This window comes from Camelus dromedarius, chromosome 27 (genome assembly GCF_036321535.1).
Source record: "Camelus dromedarius isolate mCamDro1 chromosome 27, mCamDro1.pat, whole genome shotgun sequence".
Lineage (NCBI taxonomy): Eukaryota > Metazoa > Chordata > Mammalia > Artiodactyla > Camelidae > Camelus > Camelus dromedarius.
In genome coordinates, this window is record NC_087462.1 from 8,671,260 (window position 1) to 8,686,474 (window position 15,215).

General features: G+C 56.9%; 1 protein-coding gene across 1 annotated transcript in view; it reads right to left on the reverse strand.

Moving 5' to 3' along the window:
• The window catches only part of NOTCH3 (notch receptor 3), a 31,489-nt gene extending 18,608 nt beyond the window's left edge, over positions 1-12,881 (reverse strand). The window contains exons 1-16 of the mRNA XM_064479939.1: positions 12,703-12,881; positions 10,013-10,091; positions 6,018-6,160; positions 5,600-5,938; positions 5,385-5,507; positions 5,074-5,307; positions 4,307-4,462; positions 4,032-4,217; positions 3,273-3,386; positions 2,908-3,021; positions 2,111-2,344; positions 1,881-1,991; positions 1,207-1,399; positions 978-1,129; positions 642-755; positions 40-195 (exon numbers count right to left, since the gene is read on the reverse strand). Of these exons, the coding sequence (XP_064336009.1) occupies positions 40-195; positions 642-755; positions 978-1,129; positions 1,207-1,399; positions 1,881-1,991; positions 2,111-2,344; positions 2,908-3,021; positions 3,273-3,386; positions 4,032-4,217; positions 4,307-4,462; positions 5,074-5,307; positions 5,385-5,507; positions 5,600-5,938; positions 6,018-6,160; positions 10,013-10,091; positions 12,703-12,820 (2,566 nt within the window). The 5' untranslated portion in view covers positions 12,821-12,881. The remainder of the gene's footprint in view (positions 1-39; positions 196-641; positions 756-977; positions 1,130-1,206; positions 1,400-1,880; positions 1,992-2,110; positions 2,345-2,907; positions 3,022-3,272; positions 3,387-4,031; positions 4,218-4,306; positions 4,463-5,073; positions 5,308-5,384; positions 5,508-5,599; positions 5,939-6,017; positions 6,161-10,012; positions 10,092-12,702) is intronic.
• Between the last annotated feature and the right edge of the window lie 2,334 nt (positions 12,882-15,215).

The following is a 15,215-nucleotide window of genomic DNA, read 5'->3' on the forward strand; positions in this document are numbered from 1 at the left end:
CCTAGGGCAGCACCCCCACAAGAGCTCCCCTGAACTCACTGGGGTCACAATCATCAATGTCCTGATCACAGGAAGGGCCACTGTAGCCCTCTTGGCAGGTACAGCTGAAACTCCCTGCCAGGTTGGTGCAGGTACCATGGGGACCACAGGGTGAGGGGCTGGCACACTCATCCACATCATCCTGACATCGTGGGCCTGGGAGTGGGGAGGAAAATAACATTCAGGGTTAGAGGGTGCAGGGTAGGGTCTGAGGGTACCTGGTGCTCAGGAAGAACCTGAAGACTGAGATGGGTGAAAGCAAGAACAGTTTGCCTCTGGGCATCCTGCACATGCTGTTCCGGAACTGCCTTCTCCTTGTTTCAGTGGGTGGCGAATGCATTCTGTGATTCATGTCTGCTCCTCCAGGAAGCTGTCCCCAAACTCTCAGCATGAGCCCTAGCTTCCCCATATCCCTTCCTCTTCTCCAGAACTGACCACATGGGCTGCAACTGTCTGTGTCTAGCTCTGTTTCTTCCCAGAAGTAAGCTCCCCTAAAAGGCAGGGCCAGGGATGAGCACCTCTCTGGGTCCCCGGCATCACCCAGTATGGGGCAGGGGGCATAGGAGGTGAAGGAGAGGAGGAGGAAGAAGCAGCTGGTGTACCTTGCCAACCAGTGGGGCAGGAACAGACAGCCAGCTGGCCCGGGCCGGAATCGCAGTAGCCCCCATGCTCACAGGGGTTCGGGGTGCAGGGGGACAGCAGCTCACACTGACGGCCTGTAATGGGCAGGCAGGGTGAGACAGTCTTGAGAGACCCCTTCTTCCCATCTCCCCCCAGGGTCCCCACCTAGATACGCACCTCCCAAGCTCCTGGGTAGGGGTGGGGGAGGAAAAGATAAAAAGGGCAAATGCAGAGGAGGAAGAGAGGTTGGAGCATAAGGGAAATGAGAATGAAGAAGGGAGGAGGAGGGCCTGGGGAGGGGAGGTGGGGACACACACCCTGGACACCAGGGGGACAGGTGCAGTGGAAACCCGTTCCATCACTGGTACAAGTGCCGCCTGCCCCGCAGGGATGGGATTCACAGGCATCTCGAGCGAGGCTCTGACTGCACTGAGGGCCACTCCAGCCAGGCTCACACACACAGCGGAACCTGGAGGGGGAGGCAGTCAGGGCTGGCAGGAGGGCAGGGAGGCAGGGGTGAGGTCAGGGGTTGGGGAGAGGCCTCACCCTCCGGGCGCATCATGGCAGATGCCATGACTGCAGGGTTCTTGGGCACAGGGATGGCTTGGGGGTAGGCACAGTGGGGGCAGGGAGCCAGGTGGGCAGAGGCAGCGGAAGCCGTTTTCCCCATCCACGCAGGAGCCTCCCTCTCCGCACGGGCTGGACGCACACTCGTTGATCTCCACATTGCAGAGAGGCCCTGGGGAGCACACAGACAACCTCATCCCAGGACAAGGATGGTCAAGCCAGCCAGGGAGGGACAACCTTGCCCCATTTAGCACAGCAAGACCCTTGAACAGGACAATCTCATTTTCTTCATAACACATGAGCTCTTCTACAAATTAAGACAGCCACCTCCTCAACCCAGAGATGCCTTGCCCCAAATCAGCCTCATCCCTAAACTTACACGAAGTCACTTTCATTTCCCCCAAGGATTACCTTGGCCCCACTCAGAAGCACCTCAGTCCCTGAACCTGAACACCCTCATGTAAGTTTCAGGATCATCTTGAGCCAATATGGGGATAACATGCCAATGAGAGAAAGCATGACCTCAGAGCAAAGCGTGGACAACCTCGTTGGACAAGCATATGCAAAGAGAGGGGCAAAACCCAGCCAAGAAAGATGGGTGATTTCACTCTCTTTCTATAAAGACCCCCTTGCCCTGGCAGCCACTGGCCCACCTGTGAAGCCAGGCTGGCAGACACAGTCATAGCGGTTGATGCCATCCCGACAGACTCCAAAGGTGCAGGGGTTGCTAGCACAATCATCAATATTCACCTCACAGTTCACACCTGAGGAAGGGAACATGGCAGGGGTAGACACCACTGTGCCATGCCAGGAGCACCATTCCCAAACCCTCTGTGCCCCACCAGATGTACTGTTCCTGCCCCAGCCCAGCCCCCAGACCCACCTGTGGTGCCAGGAGGACAGCGGCAGAGGTATTTGTCCACCAGGTCTAGACATTTGCCCCCATGGCGGCAGGGTTGGCTTCGGCACTCGTCCACCTGGCTCTCACAGCGAGTGCCAGTGTAGCCCGGGGCACAGGCGCACGAGAAGCTGGCGATGCCATCCACACAGCGTCCGTGGTGGCATGGGTCTGGCGAGCAGTCATCCACGTTGCGCTCACACACTGTGCCCTCGAAGCCTGTGGGGCCAGAGGGTCAGATTCCGCCCACTTGTCAAGGTCCTGCCCAGAGCTATGGCCTGTGCCTAATCCTGGCTTAGCTCTTCCTCAGGCCCTGCCCATCGAGCCAACAGGAGGCGGGTTCAGTTCAGGTCCCACCCCCCAACCCCCAGCTGGACTCCGTTCCACCCAGCTACAAGTTCCAAGACTGGTTCCTGGCCAGAACCCTTCCATAATTAAATCCCACCCCTTGCGTGACCCTACTTCCAATCTTCACACCATCAGCCCTGATTTGCCTCGCCCTCCACTGGAAATAGGGACATATGGGAGGTGCCTGGGGATGGAGGGGATCGGACCTGCCCCGTCTAATTAAGTGCACACCTATCCTGCGAGACCCTTTGGCCCCACCCCTAGCCTTACCTCTGCTTACGTCCATCATTGGCTCCTGGCTTTGTCATTGGCCCTGCTCGGGTTCTGCCTTGCTGCAGCCCTGCTCCCAACTTTTCCCCAAGGCTATTATTGGCCCTCTTCCCCACTAGGCCCGCCTCCAGATTCTCGCCGGCCTGTCATTGGCCCGCCCTCACCCTCTGCGCAGCGGCACTCGTAGCCATCAGGCTGGTCAACGCACTTGGCTCCGTTCCGGCAGGGTGTGCTGGCGCACTCGTCCACATCCAGCTGACACATAGCCCCGCTGAAGCCTGGAGTGAGGAGTGTGGGATGAACAGGGGCCCAGATAGGGTCAGAGCGGTCACCCCTCACCGGTGCTGCCTTATTTGGGTGGTTTTAACTTAATGTCATTTACTTCGTTTTAAATTAATGTCAATGTTTTGCATAAGGCGGTTTCTGTTATAACAGTTATCCACTAACATGGCCTTATCAGGTCCCACCCTGGAGCCTTTGCCCCTGCAGGGACACATCTTTTTCAGGCTCTCTGGCCCAGAGTCCTTACCCGAGGGGCAGGTGCAGCTGAAGCCATTGACTCTGTCCTTGCAGACCCCGCCATTGACACATGGGCTGCTCTGACACTCGTCCATGTCCACCTCACAATAGGTGCCTGTGAAGCCTAGAGGTACAGGAAGGGGGATTAGGCAGTGGAGCTTAGCCTCTGGTCCAAAGGGAGAGCAAGGGGGGAGGTACACCCCTCCCCACTCATAGACAGTTCTCCTGAGTCTTGGCCTTGCCCCCAGCCCAACCCTAGATTCAGTTTTCAGACTTAGGTTGGACCTCCATCCTGCTGTGGTCCCAAATGGTTCAAGGCTTATGAGACTCCATATGGGCCTTGCCTTCAGACCACCCCTTCCCTCTCCAGTCCTCAGATGATGCCTGTCCCCAGCTCCCAGCCCCAGGACCCACCATAGCCTTGTGTCCAGCTTCAGTCCCACCCCAGCATCAGTGCAGGGCTGTCTGCAGGCTCCACCTCGACCCCTACTCCAGACCCTGGTCCTGCCCTCTTGTCTCTCCCGCCCCTCAGTGGGTCCTAAGTCCCAGATTCCACTCCCATGAGGTTCTACTGACTCCACTTGACCTGCCAACAGCCTCGAAGAAGATTCTGCTTTAGCTCTGCCTCCACCTCATCCCAGGCTTCAATCTCTCAGGATCCCAGTTCCAGGTCCTCCACCTCCTGCTCCCTCCACCTCCTGCTCCCCTCCCCACCCCTGCAGCCTGCTGCCTTTTCTCAGGCCCCGCCCCAGCCATGCCAACCACACACCTGCCATGCAGATACAGGTGAACTGGCCTATACGGTCAAGGCACGTGGCTTGGTTGCGGCAGGGCCCAGAGAGGCACTCATTGACGTCGGTCTCACAACGCGGACCAGTGTAGCCACGGCCACACTGGCACAGGAAGGAGCCCTGTGTGTTCACGCACCGGCCTAGGTGCTCACATGGGTTGGCTCCTGCAGGAGTAGTCATAGCCAGTAAGGGCGTGGGCAGCTGATAACCTGCCCCTCCCCTCCTTCCCTACTCTCAGACAGCGCCCCCTCACCGATGGAACATTCATCCACATCCTGGTCACACGCCCCGCCTGTGAAACCAGGTGGACAGGTGCAGATGGCCCTGCCATTCACCGGGTTCGTGTCACATATAGCATCCTCGTGACAGGGGTTGCTGACGCAGGCGTCATCCAGATGACACAGAAGCCCTGGGAAGGAACAGGCAGAGGTCAAGGGCAGACCCCCCACCCCAGCTCTGCCCAAAAGTCCCAAACCCCCAAATATTGTTTCGTGTTTTGGTTTTGGTTTTTATTAACCAGCAGTGTTCTTAGTAGCTATTTCCCCCCAATCATTTATTATGAAAAATTCATACAGGTTTTTACATAATAAATGAAAAATTCAAACATACAGTAAAGTTTATTCATATACCTACCACCTAGATTCAACTACTGTAACCATTTGAAAATAAGCTGGAAACATCCACATACTGTTTTTAAATCTATTGACCCTTTTTCTGATTATAAAAGAGTCCTATGCTCAAGTCTTTGCTTCTGCAGTACCCTCTGCCTCTCCATTTCCAAGTCCCCCTCCCAAACACCCTCTCTGACCTTTGCCACTTCCAAAGATTTAGCTCTCCAGTCCTATGGCTTCTGCCCTGGACTGTTTGCCAGCCTCCTCCCAGGCCTCCCCCAGGCTCACCCTTTACCCCAAATCCAGCTTCCACCATAATCATTCTAACACTCAAGTCAGACTCCATCCTTGCCGCCACTCAAGAACCATCAACGACTCCCTGCTGCCTCCAGGGAAAACAGCCACTCACCAGTTTTGCCCATGGGGCAGGCACAGTAGAAGGAGGCCACGCGGTCATGGCAGGTGGCCCCGTGGAAGCAGACGGCCGTGGCACAGTCATCAATATTCTGACTGCAGCTCTCGCCTGTCCAGCCATTGACACACACACAGCTGTGGCCACCCAGCGTGTTGAAGCAGGTGCCCCCGTTGTGGCAAGCGTTGGGCTGCAGCTGACACTCATCCACGTCCTCTGTGCAGAACTGGCCTGTGGCACAAAGATGCCCCAGTCCAGACACCAGCGCATGTCCCACCTGAGGTCTTCCCTCCAGTCCCACTGCTCACCTGTCCACTCGGGAGGGCACTGGCAGTTGTAGGTGTTGACACCATCCACACATGTCCCCCCATTTAGGCATCGGTGCCCTGGACAGTCATCCACATTCACCTCACAGTTCTGGCCCTCGAACCCTAGCATGGGAGGAGGAAGCAAGTAGGGTCACTTCCTGGCTAGTCGGCTGTCCCCCCACCTCTGCTGTCTCCCCTGGGTACAGCTCCCTCACCAGGAAGGCAGGCACAGTCATAGGTGAGGTCGCCACTCTGCCTACAGGTGCCCCCGTTCCGGCACGGCGAGGGAGCACAGGGCGCGGCGGGGTTGTCACACAGTGGCCCTGTGTAGCCAGCTGGGCATTGGCAGCGGAAGGAGCCAGGCGTGTTGAGGCAGGTGCCACCGTGACGGCAGGGCCCGCCCACTCGGCACTCGTCCACGTCACTTCGGCAGCTGCGGCCCTGGTAGCCAGGTGGGCAGGAGCAGACGTAGCGGCCTTCGGGGCTCACCGAGCAGCGGGCACCATGGGCACAGGGGCTGCTGAGGCAGGGGTCCGGCAGGGAGCAGTCTGGGCCTGGAGGGAACCAGAAAGGGTGAGCTTGGGCTGCCCACACCTTTGCTTGTCTCAGGCTCCCCTCCAGACCCTCTCTTACCTCGGAAGCCTCGGGGGCAGCGGCAGGAGAACCTGGCAGTGCCTGCCACCACCGAGCTCTGGCAGACGCCACGGCCAGCACAGGGGCCCGAATGGCAGGGGTCTTCCAGCTGGCACCGTTCACCCACCCAGCCCGGTGGGCACCTGTGGGCAGAAATGGCTCAGTGGGGGAAGTCAGGGCAGGACAGCCCCAAACCCAGAGATATGCACAAAACAGACAAGAAACGCACAGGCAAACACACCCACTCATTCATCCAGGCAGCTAATAGCACTAAGCACCTACTGTGTTCTTAGCAATAGGAATACAGCCGCAAACACAATAAAAGTAGTCCCTACCCTCTTGATGCTCACAGCTAGCTCTGGCGAAGAGAAGATATGCAAATAATTCATTAATAAACAACATGCGGGGCTGGGGGAGCTCAGTAGTAGAATGCCTGCCTAGCATGCACGAGGTCCTGGGTTCAATCTACAGCACCTCCATTAAAAAATAAATAAATAAACCGGATTACCTCCCCCAAAAATACAAAAAAAGGAAAGAAGGAAAGAAAGAAAGAGAAAGAAAGAAAGAAAGAAAGAAAGAAAGAAAGAAAGAAAGAAAGGAAGGAAGGAAGGAAGGAAGGAAGGAAGGAAGGAAGGAAGGAAGGAAGGAAGAAAGAAAGAAAAAAAGAAAGAAAGAAAGAAAGAAAGAAAGAAAGAAAGAAAGAAAGAAAGAAAGAAAGAAAGAAAGAAAGAAAAGAAAAGAAAGAAGGAAGGAAGGAAGGAAGGAAGGAAGGAAGGAAGGAAGAAAGAAAGAAAGAAAGAAAGAAAGAAAGAAAGAAAGAAAGAAAGAAAGAAAGAAAGAAAAGAAAAGAAAGAAAGAAAAGAAAAGAAAAGAAAAGAAAAGAAAAGAAAGGAAGGAAGGAAGGAAAAGAAAAGGGTAAAAGGAAAAAAGAAACAACATGCCGGAAGTGGCGGGGCGGGGGTTGCTGAGGGCCATGAAGGCCATGAACGATGTAGTGGGTTGAGTGGTGGCCCCAGAAAAGACATGTCCATATCCCAGAACCTGTGACTATAACCTTATTTGGAAAAAAAGTCATTGCAGATGTAATTAAGTGACGATGTCAAGATGAGATCATCCTGGATTGCATCCAAGTGAGCCCTAAATTGAGTGACAAGTGTCATCACAAGAGAAAGGCAAAGGGAGACTTGAGAGAAAGAGAAGGGCATGTGAAGAGCGAGGCCAAGATTGGAGTGTGGCACCCAAAAGCCAAGGAACACCTGGAGCTTCTAGAAGCTGGGAGAGGGAAGGAAGGACTCTCCCCTAAAACCTTTGGAGAGACTGTGGGTGCCAACACCTTGATTTCTGGCCTCCAGAACTGCGAGCAAGAATAAATTTCTGTTGTTTTAAACCCCCCAGTTTGTGGTAACTCGCTGCAGGGGCCCCAGGAAACAAAAGACACAAGATAAGGAGGATGGTGGTGGGTGGGGGCAAATACTATATTTTCACAGATGGAAGTAGAGGCTATGGGGGAGGAGCATTCCAGGCAGAGAAAACAGCAAATGCAAAATCTCAGACTCCAGAAGACCACCACCCAGGCACACAGAAGACCCTGTAACAGACACAGATACAGAGGGACATCCCAACACTGTGTACTGGCCTGGCGAATATTCAGACACCACCCCATAGCCTCTTTCTCGGATATGGGCGACCCTTACATGGACAGACAGGAAGACCCCTCACAAATCCTCAGCTTCTTCCCTGGGGACACATACATCCCCGTTGCGGGGAGGAGGTGGACACCAATGCTGGAGCCTTCTTGTTGGGGGACGCCTTTCGGCCTGCAGCCCATTCCCCAAACCCACCAAGGCAACCTCGAGTGTGAGGGAAATATGAGTGTTGGACTTCAGACTGGAAAGCTCCAAAGGGTGGAGTCAGAAGGAGGGGCTTGGAGAGGCAAGAGGGTCCAGGCCCTGCCCCCGACGCTACCCATCCCTCTCGCCCGTTCCTCCCTCTGGCTTGCGGCTAAACTTAAGTAGCTGACTCAGTCCTTAGCGTCACCCACAAGATCCCCTCACCCCAGGCCCCAGCGAAACAAGTCGGGGCACGGACGGGTAGGGGTGCAGATGGTGTTAGAAGGGGAGAGCCCAACTTCCAAGCCCCCTCCCCAAAGGCCAGCAGGGCAAGGACAGCAGCCACGACTGCGCGCCGGGAGGGGGCGCGCTACGCTGGGCGCGGAAGACTGAGGGTCCCCCCCGCCAACCCAGTCAGGCAAGGCGTGGCTGCGCGGCCCCCTCCCGGCGCCGCGGGCGAGTTCCCACGCTCTGCGCCCCGCGCCCCTGCCGACCGGTCGGGCTGGTTCCAGCCTCCGCCCGCGCCCCGCCCCACTGCCTGGGCTTTGCGGGAGACCGACGGGGGCGGGGGCAGCGGGGAGCGCGCACTTGGTGGGGGGACTGGCCCGAGAGGCGAGGACTAGGAGACAGAGACAAGGGTTTGGGAGCCTACTTTAAAAGGGAGAGTTAGGGAATTCATGGAGGGGTGATAGATTGGGGCGCCCCTGAAAGGACACGAGTATTTGGGACCTTGAGGGAGACTAGGGTGTGGGGAGGGGGGTGTGGGGTATGGTTCCCACGGCCCAGCTCTGGGGACTGAGCCCGCTCCACTCCGGGCGATCCGGACTCCGGGCGGACGCGCGCGCCAGTGATTCACCTGTCGGGGGGCGGGGCAGCCGCGGGCGCTTTCACCTGTCGGCAGCATTCCAGGCGCGGAGCTCCACTGCGCAGGCGCCCGGCCCCGGTGGCTTGGCCTCCCAGGTGAGTGGCTCCAGGTAAGGCCACACTTTCCTCCCACTCCCACCACCGCAAACTCCCAACCCGAGAAATCTGCTCAGCCAGGCTAAGACCCCTACCCAGGTGATCCAAAGTGGGGCTCCGAAGTGTGTGTGTAACTTCAAAAGGGCTCTCAAATCACCCCAGACCTACCCAAGTTGGGTCTGGCACACTTGCTGAATCAGTGTATACATTAATGAATAGATGAATGGCTACTGGGTGACCTGCTATTATTAATGACAATATTATAAAAGGAACCAAGCATTTCCCCATAACCTTGAGAGGATCTCCCTTTTGGCATCTATTTCCAGTGTCCCTACCATTATTATTATTCCTAATAATAATAATCTCATTTATTGCGTACTCACTCTATGCCCAGCATTATGCTGCATTCCCCATATGAAAAGTCTCTTTTAATTTTTACAATCAACCCCATAAAGGGACTATTATTGCCCCATCTTCCAGATGCAAAAACTGAGGCTCAGAGAGCTCAAAGCACTTGCTCAAGGTATCCAAGAGCCCAGAATTCAAACTGAGCTCTGTTTGCTTCTGCTCAGCAATTTCTCAGGCCCTGCCCTGCTCCCCCAACCCTCTGCCTTTCCTTGTATTATCCAACAACTGCATTCTTGCCACAAGCCAAGGAGAAGTACCCTCATTCACAGATCAATGAGGTTCAGAATGGGAAAGTGACTACTAACTCAAGGTCATACAGCAAGAAAGAGGCAGAGCAGGGCTCCTGTGCCCCTGCCACTAAATCTTGGGATGTGGGAAGGTGCAGATGCTGTACCCACTTACCCACTACTGCCAAGCTACCGCCACTGGTCCCTTAAGATTTATTGATTGAATAATAACTACCTCCACCAGGGGATTTACACGTGACCTTAGGCAACCGAGAACTCTGTGAAGTTGGGGTTGTTGGGCCCATTTTCCAGACTAGGACACTGAGGCTTAAAGAGTTTAAGTCCCAGGCAGTCAGCAATGTGATGTGGGATTTGAACCAGGACAGACAGACTCCAGAGCCTCTGCTTCTAACTCTGCTCGATCCAATGAGGAAACAAGGGGTTGCCCAAGCCACACACATGTAGGAAGTGGTAGAAGCATCCATGATGAACACGGAGGTGGGGGATGGGGAGAGAAGACAGACCGCCTCCCCACACCGGGCCCACTGATGGCTCAGAGCCAGGCACTCACAGGCAGGCAGCCTCCCGGGAGGGCAACTGGGTGCAGCGACCTCCATTGGCACACGGACTTCCATCCAGGCAAGGGGGGGCTGGGTGGGGGTGAAGGAAGGTAGGGAGGTCAGGCAGGCGCCCAGGAACCCCAGCCCAGAGTGAGACTCCCTCCTTTCCTCCCTCAGGCAACAGCTGCGCCAGGCTGGGGGCGTCTCTTTGAGTGCGGGGAGCACCCCCATCCACAGTTCCCACGACCCCCCCACCCCCACCCCGGCCCCAGCTGTTGGGGTTGCAGCTGTCCCTGCCAGCTCGAGCCCTGGGAACCACAAGGCAGGGGTGGGCAGGAGGAGGGGCTGACTAGTGCCAGATGTGAGGCTCAGAAGCTGCCAGAATAGGGGTGGTGGTGCTAAGACAGGAAGTGAGGGTGCTGCCGAACGTGGAAGGGAGATCTGGGACTGTGTGCCCAGATCCTGGGGTTGTGAAGGGGGCAGGGGTGGGGAGTCTTGGGACCATGGATCTTTCTTCCCCTGATGCTGGGCATCTTCTCCAGCTGGGCAGGCCTGCATGCTAGCTCTGAAGAGAGAAGCCAAGGCATGTCCTCCATGTGCAGCCAGCACTGGGTGTTGCAGGGATAGGGTTTGTGTTGAAGGGAGGGGCAGCTGGCATAAGGTGTGTACTGCTCTGTCCAGCGTCCCCATCCCTGAGGGCTGTGTCCCTCTGGGGTGTGACCCAGTCTAACTGTCAGATGGTCAGGGGTGTGGCGGGGTGTGAGCCAGTGGAGACTTGTGTGTGCCAGCAGTTGTGGGGCCACTGCATGCCTGTGTGCCCGTTTGTGCCTGTGTGAAAGAGAGGGGTGGGGAAGATGAGGAACACAGAGAGATAGAAGAGAGAAAACCAGAAGCAGGCAGACCCAGAGAGAAGGAGGTAAGGACAGAGAGAGAGATAAAAAAGGGAGAGAGTGAGAGACAGAACAAGTTAAGCTGCACAAGAGAATGCAGCTACTTGGCTTGTGTCCCCTTCCTTGGGGGACAAGCGGACATGACACTACTACCCAAACAGGGACCAATGGGTGTTTGTAAACTCACACCGGGGGCCACATGACACAAGCCGTGGGACTTGCTAAGCTGTGGGCCCTGTGAGCCACATGTGCGTTTTCATGATCTGCATGGGTGTAGAGATGTGTATGACATATTTGTAGGCTGGAACTTATTGTGTGTCCATGTATGTGAACCACATATCTGGGAATACATCTGTGTGTGTGTGTGTGACCTGTGTTTGCATTGGTGTGTCCGTGTGTGGGTTGAAAGTGCCCATTGGCCTGCATGTATATGAGCTGGCTGCAGGCATGTCCTCGCATCTGTCTGTGCGGACCTGAATGTGTGCAGGCAGTGTGTGTGAGGCCGTGGACTGTGGTGCACGGTAAGTGTAAACATGTGTGATTGTGCATGCATGTGTGAGCATGTGTGAGCTGGGTGTGCACATCTGTGGGTGTATTCTGCGTGGACTCTCTGCCTGTGTGTGCTCGTGTGCACGTCGGCATCTCCGCACGTGTGATCCAGGATTGTGTGTGCCTGAGTGTGTGACAGGCCATGTGTGTGTGTGCACTGGCCTCGCGAAGGCGGCTGCTCCTGCCCAGTCCTGCCCCACCACCGGCCCCGGCGCCGGGCTGAGGAGGCTGGTTCCCTCCCGCAACCCCCACCCCTTCCAGCGCCGAGTCCCACAGCAGCGCCTAGGGACCCGAGGCCAGGGCCACTCGGCCCGCGTCCCTCCTCTGGCGGCCAGTCCTCCCTTGGGGGGTTGCGCCCCCGCAGCCCCCGCCGCCCCCGCCCGGCCCCGCCGCCGTCCCGCTTTGTCTGGCAAAGAAAGAGCTAGGCCGGCCGGGGGGAGGGGGTGTCTAGACGGCGCGGCCATTGTCCCGGGCGGGGGAGGGGAGAGCGGAGAGGGGGAGGGGCGGGGCCCCCCGGCGGGCTGGGGAGGGGCTCAGGCTGCGGGGAGGGGGCGCTAGAGCGGGAGAAGAGCACGTGGGCTCTCGCCCCCTGCCCTCCCCTCCCTTCCCAAGGCGGGGACCGGGTCCCGGGGCCGCCAGGTCCCGGCGGCCAGGGGAGGGAGCGGGGCCGCGGGCGGGGTAAGGGGCGCGGGCGCCGTTGTGGCTCCAGCTCCAACTCCGGCTCCGGGTCTTGCCGCGCTCCGGCCTGGGAAGTTTTCTCCGAGTTTAGAGCTCCGAGAACTTCGCGCCCCCTCCCCGCCCCCCGCCCGGCCAGGCCTGCCCGGAGTGTTGAAGTGGGGGGGGGGGGTTGTGTGCGAGGGGCCACCGGCCTGGGGGTACTTGGGTTCCAATCGTGACCTTCCCAGGACTCCAGACGGGAGTGGGTTGTGAGAGAGCCTCGGACTCTTGGTTACCCACCGCTAATCCCCGCACCTCGAGCTCTCAGTCCCGGACTCCTGAGTCCCTTCATTCCCAGCCCAGATCTCTCCTGGGCCCCAGTTCCTCGGGCCTCTGGGGTCCTGACTCTCTACATTCCCAATTCTGAGTCCCTGGCCCCTGGGACTGGCACACAGTGCCCGAGCTCCTGCACTCCCTGACCCTGTTTTCTGGTCCTTGGTTCCCAGGACCCCCAGCCCTAGACTCGGGGGGGCCTTCTTTGCACTCCGTTCTTACCCTTCCCCCACCACCCACCCCATCCCGCCCGCCAGGTCCCAGCCCCTCACCTGCAGCCCCCAGCCCCGCTAGCAGCAGCAATAGGGGCAGCGTCCGCACGGACGGCAGGGGTGGCGGCGGCGACATCGGGCGACGGCGGCGGCGGCGGCCCCGGGGCCCCGGCCCCATGGCGGCCGGCCGCGACCCTCCCTCCTCCCTTCTCCCTCCTCCCTCCTTCCCTGGGCTCCGGGCGCGTCCGGGGCCAGCCTCCGCGCCGCCAACTTCGCTGAAGTGAGACTGCAGGGCCACCCCGCCCCCAACCCTGGGCCGCTCGCCCCGCCCCAGGGCCGGCTCTGAGCTCCCCCGCCCCCGGCCCGGCCTCCCGGGGTCCCTGCCCACCCTCCACCCACGCAGCCTGGGACCCGCAGACCCTCTCGAAAACTCAGGCCCGCTATGCGGTGAGACGCGGGCCCAACCCGCAATGACCGACACACCCAGCGTCCTAAACACTCCCTACTCCCCAACACACATCCAGAGCCGGGACACAGAGCCAGGACACAAACACAGACACCCCCATACACACACCCCGCAACTGAAGCCAGGCACGTCCGGCAAGGCTCATGAACAACACAGCCAAGATGCGCAAATGCAGAGACATGCACAGAGCTTTGTGGGGACTTAAAACCTCTGACAAATCCTAAACTCAGGCTTCGCCAGGCCTTGAGCCTTGGGTGATACTTGAGGCCTCAGCCCTCAGACACCAGCTAGGTGTCTCACTGCATGCTTGCAAACACCTACACCTCTTCTTACTCTCAGCCCTTCCTGAAAGCAACCCCTTCCTGTGTGTACCCCCAAAGGTCCACCCCACCCCCCCAGCCCCACCCTAGCCCCTACACAGCTTTGCCGCTCCAGCCAGTTGTGCTGGATTTGATCATACTGCCTCTTCCAAAATCAGTCATGCTGCAAAGCCACCTTGCACTGGGCTCTGTCCCTGTGGTGAGAGTGGGACCCCCACAAAGGCCCCAAGCCCAGCCCTAGAGGAGCCCTCAGTCTGGGGAAGAAAAAGCCAAACACAGACACCCCCAGCCCTGTGGGCTTTGGGCTGGGCCAGAGGGAGGGACAGGGTCTGGGGAGGGCATACAGAGGGGCTGGTGAAGGCTCTGCCTGGGAGGGAGGGGCTTACTTATTCCTTCATTTATTCAGCAAGTAGGGAGAGAGCTCCAGCTCTATGTCTGGCTTTGTTCCAGGGACTGAAGGTACACCTTCCTTCCCCCAGGAGGGTTCAGGGGGGCTCCGCCCAGAAGGAGGAACTGGAAGAAAGACATCCCAGCAAAGGGACAGGTCTGCACCCAAAAGGAGGGGGCAGAGTCAAACAGGGAGGGAGAGTGGGCAGGTCAGGGGTCATTCTGGCTCTGAGAAGGAGGAGGAGGAGGAGGAGAAAGAGGCTGGACTGAGCCACAGGTCTTTGGCTTGGTGATGAGACTGTGGGGAGGAGGAATCAACTGGGGGTGAGGTGCCAAGACCAAGGAGCCTGAGGGTCACCCACAATGCGGTTGAACACGAGCTGAGCACGGGGCCACCAAGGTGGGAGATAGGGCACCTCAGAGATCTCTGGTCAATTTTTAAACATTTTATTTTGAAATAATTTAAATGTAGAATAGTGCAATTCCCATATGCCCTTTATTCAAATTCACCAATTCTGCCGAATCTGTCTTATAATTATGTATGTATTTTTGAGAGCAAATTGCAGGCATGATGTTCCTTTGCCCCCAAATTCATCACTATGCGTTTCCTAAGATCAAGGGCATTCTCTTATCTAAGCATACCACAGATTTCACCCTCTGTCCATATTCAAAGTTCTCCCGTTGCCCCAGTAATACCCACTAAAGCATATTTCTTTGCTGGTCAGGATCTACCCCTCGACCACGTGCTGCATTTGCTTGTTATGTCTCTTGATGTCCTTTAATCTGCATCAGTTCCTCAGCCTTTCATTGTCGTTAGTGACACTGACATTTTTGGAGGGTTGAGGTCATTTGTTTTGTAGAACAGCCCTTAGCAGGCTGACCTGCTGGTTCCTCAGGACCAGGTTCAGGTTGTATGTCTCTGGCAGGAACAGCAGAAGTGATGCTGGTCCTCCCTGGTGCGTCGTATCGGGAGGAACCTGATGTCAGTTTCCAACTGATGTTAACTGATGTTTAACTGCTGTTAAATTGATCACTCAAGAGAAGTCGGCTCAGTAAAAGTGTGGTAAAGGTACCATTCTCTTCCCCATCTCCCCTTGTAATGAATAAATATCAGTATCTTGTGGGGAGATACTTTGAAACTGCATGACTATCTTGAGGCCTGTCAAACTTTCACCCATTTTGGGCATTTATTGGTGATTTTCTCTGATGACTTTTTTAAATTGAGATAAAATTCACATAACATAAAATGAGCTATTTACGATTGTGAAGTGTACAGAGTGGCATTTAGTGCAACCATCACCTCCATCTAGTTCCAAGATGTTCTTCTCAACCCTGAAGAAACCCCTGTGCCCATCAGTAGTCACTCCCCAGTCCCCCTTCCCCAGCCCCTAGCAGCCATT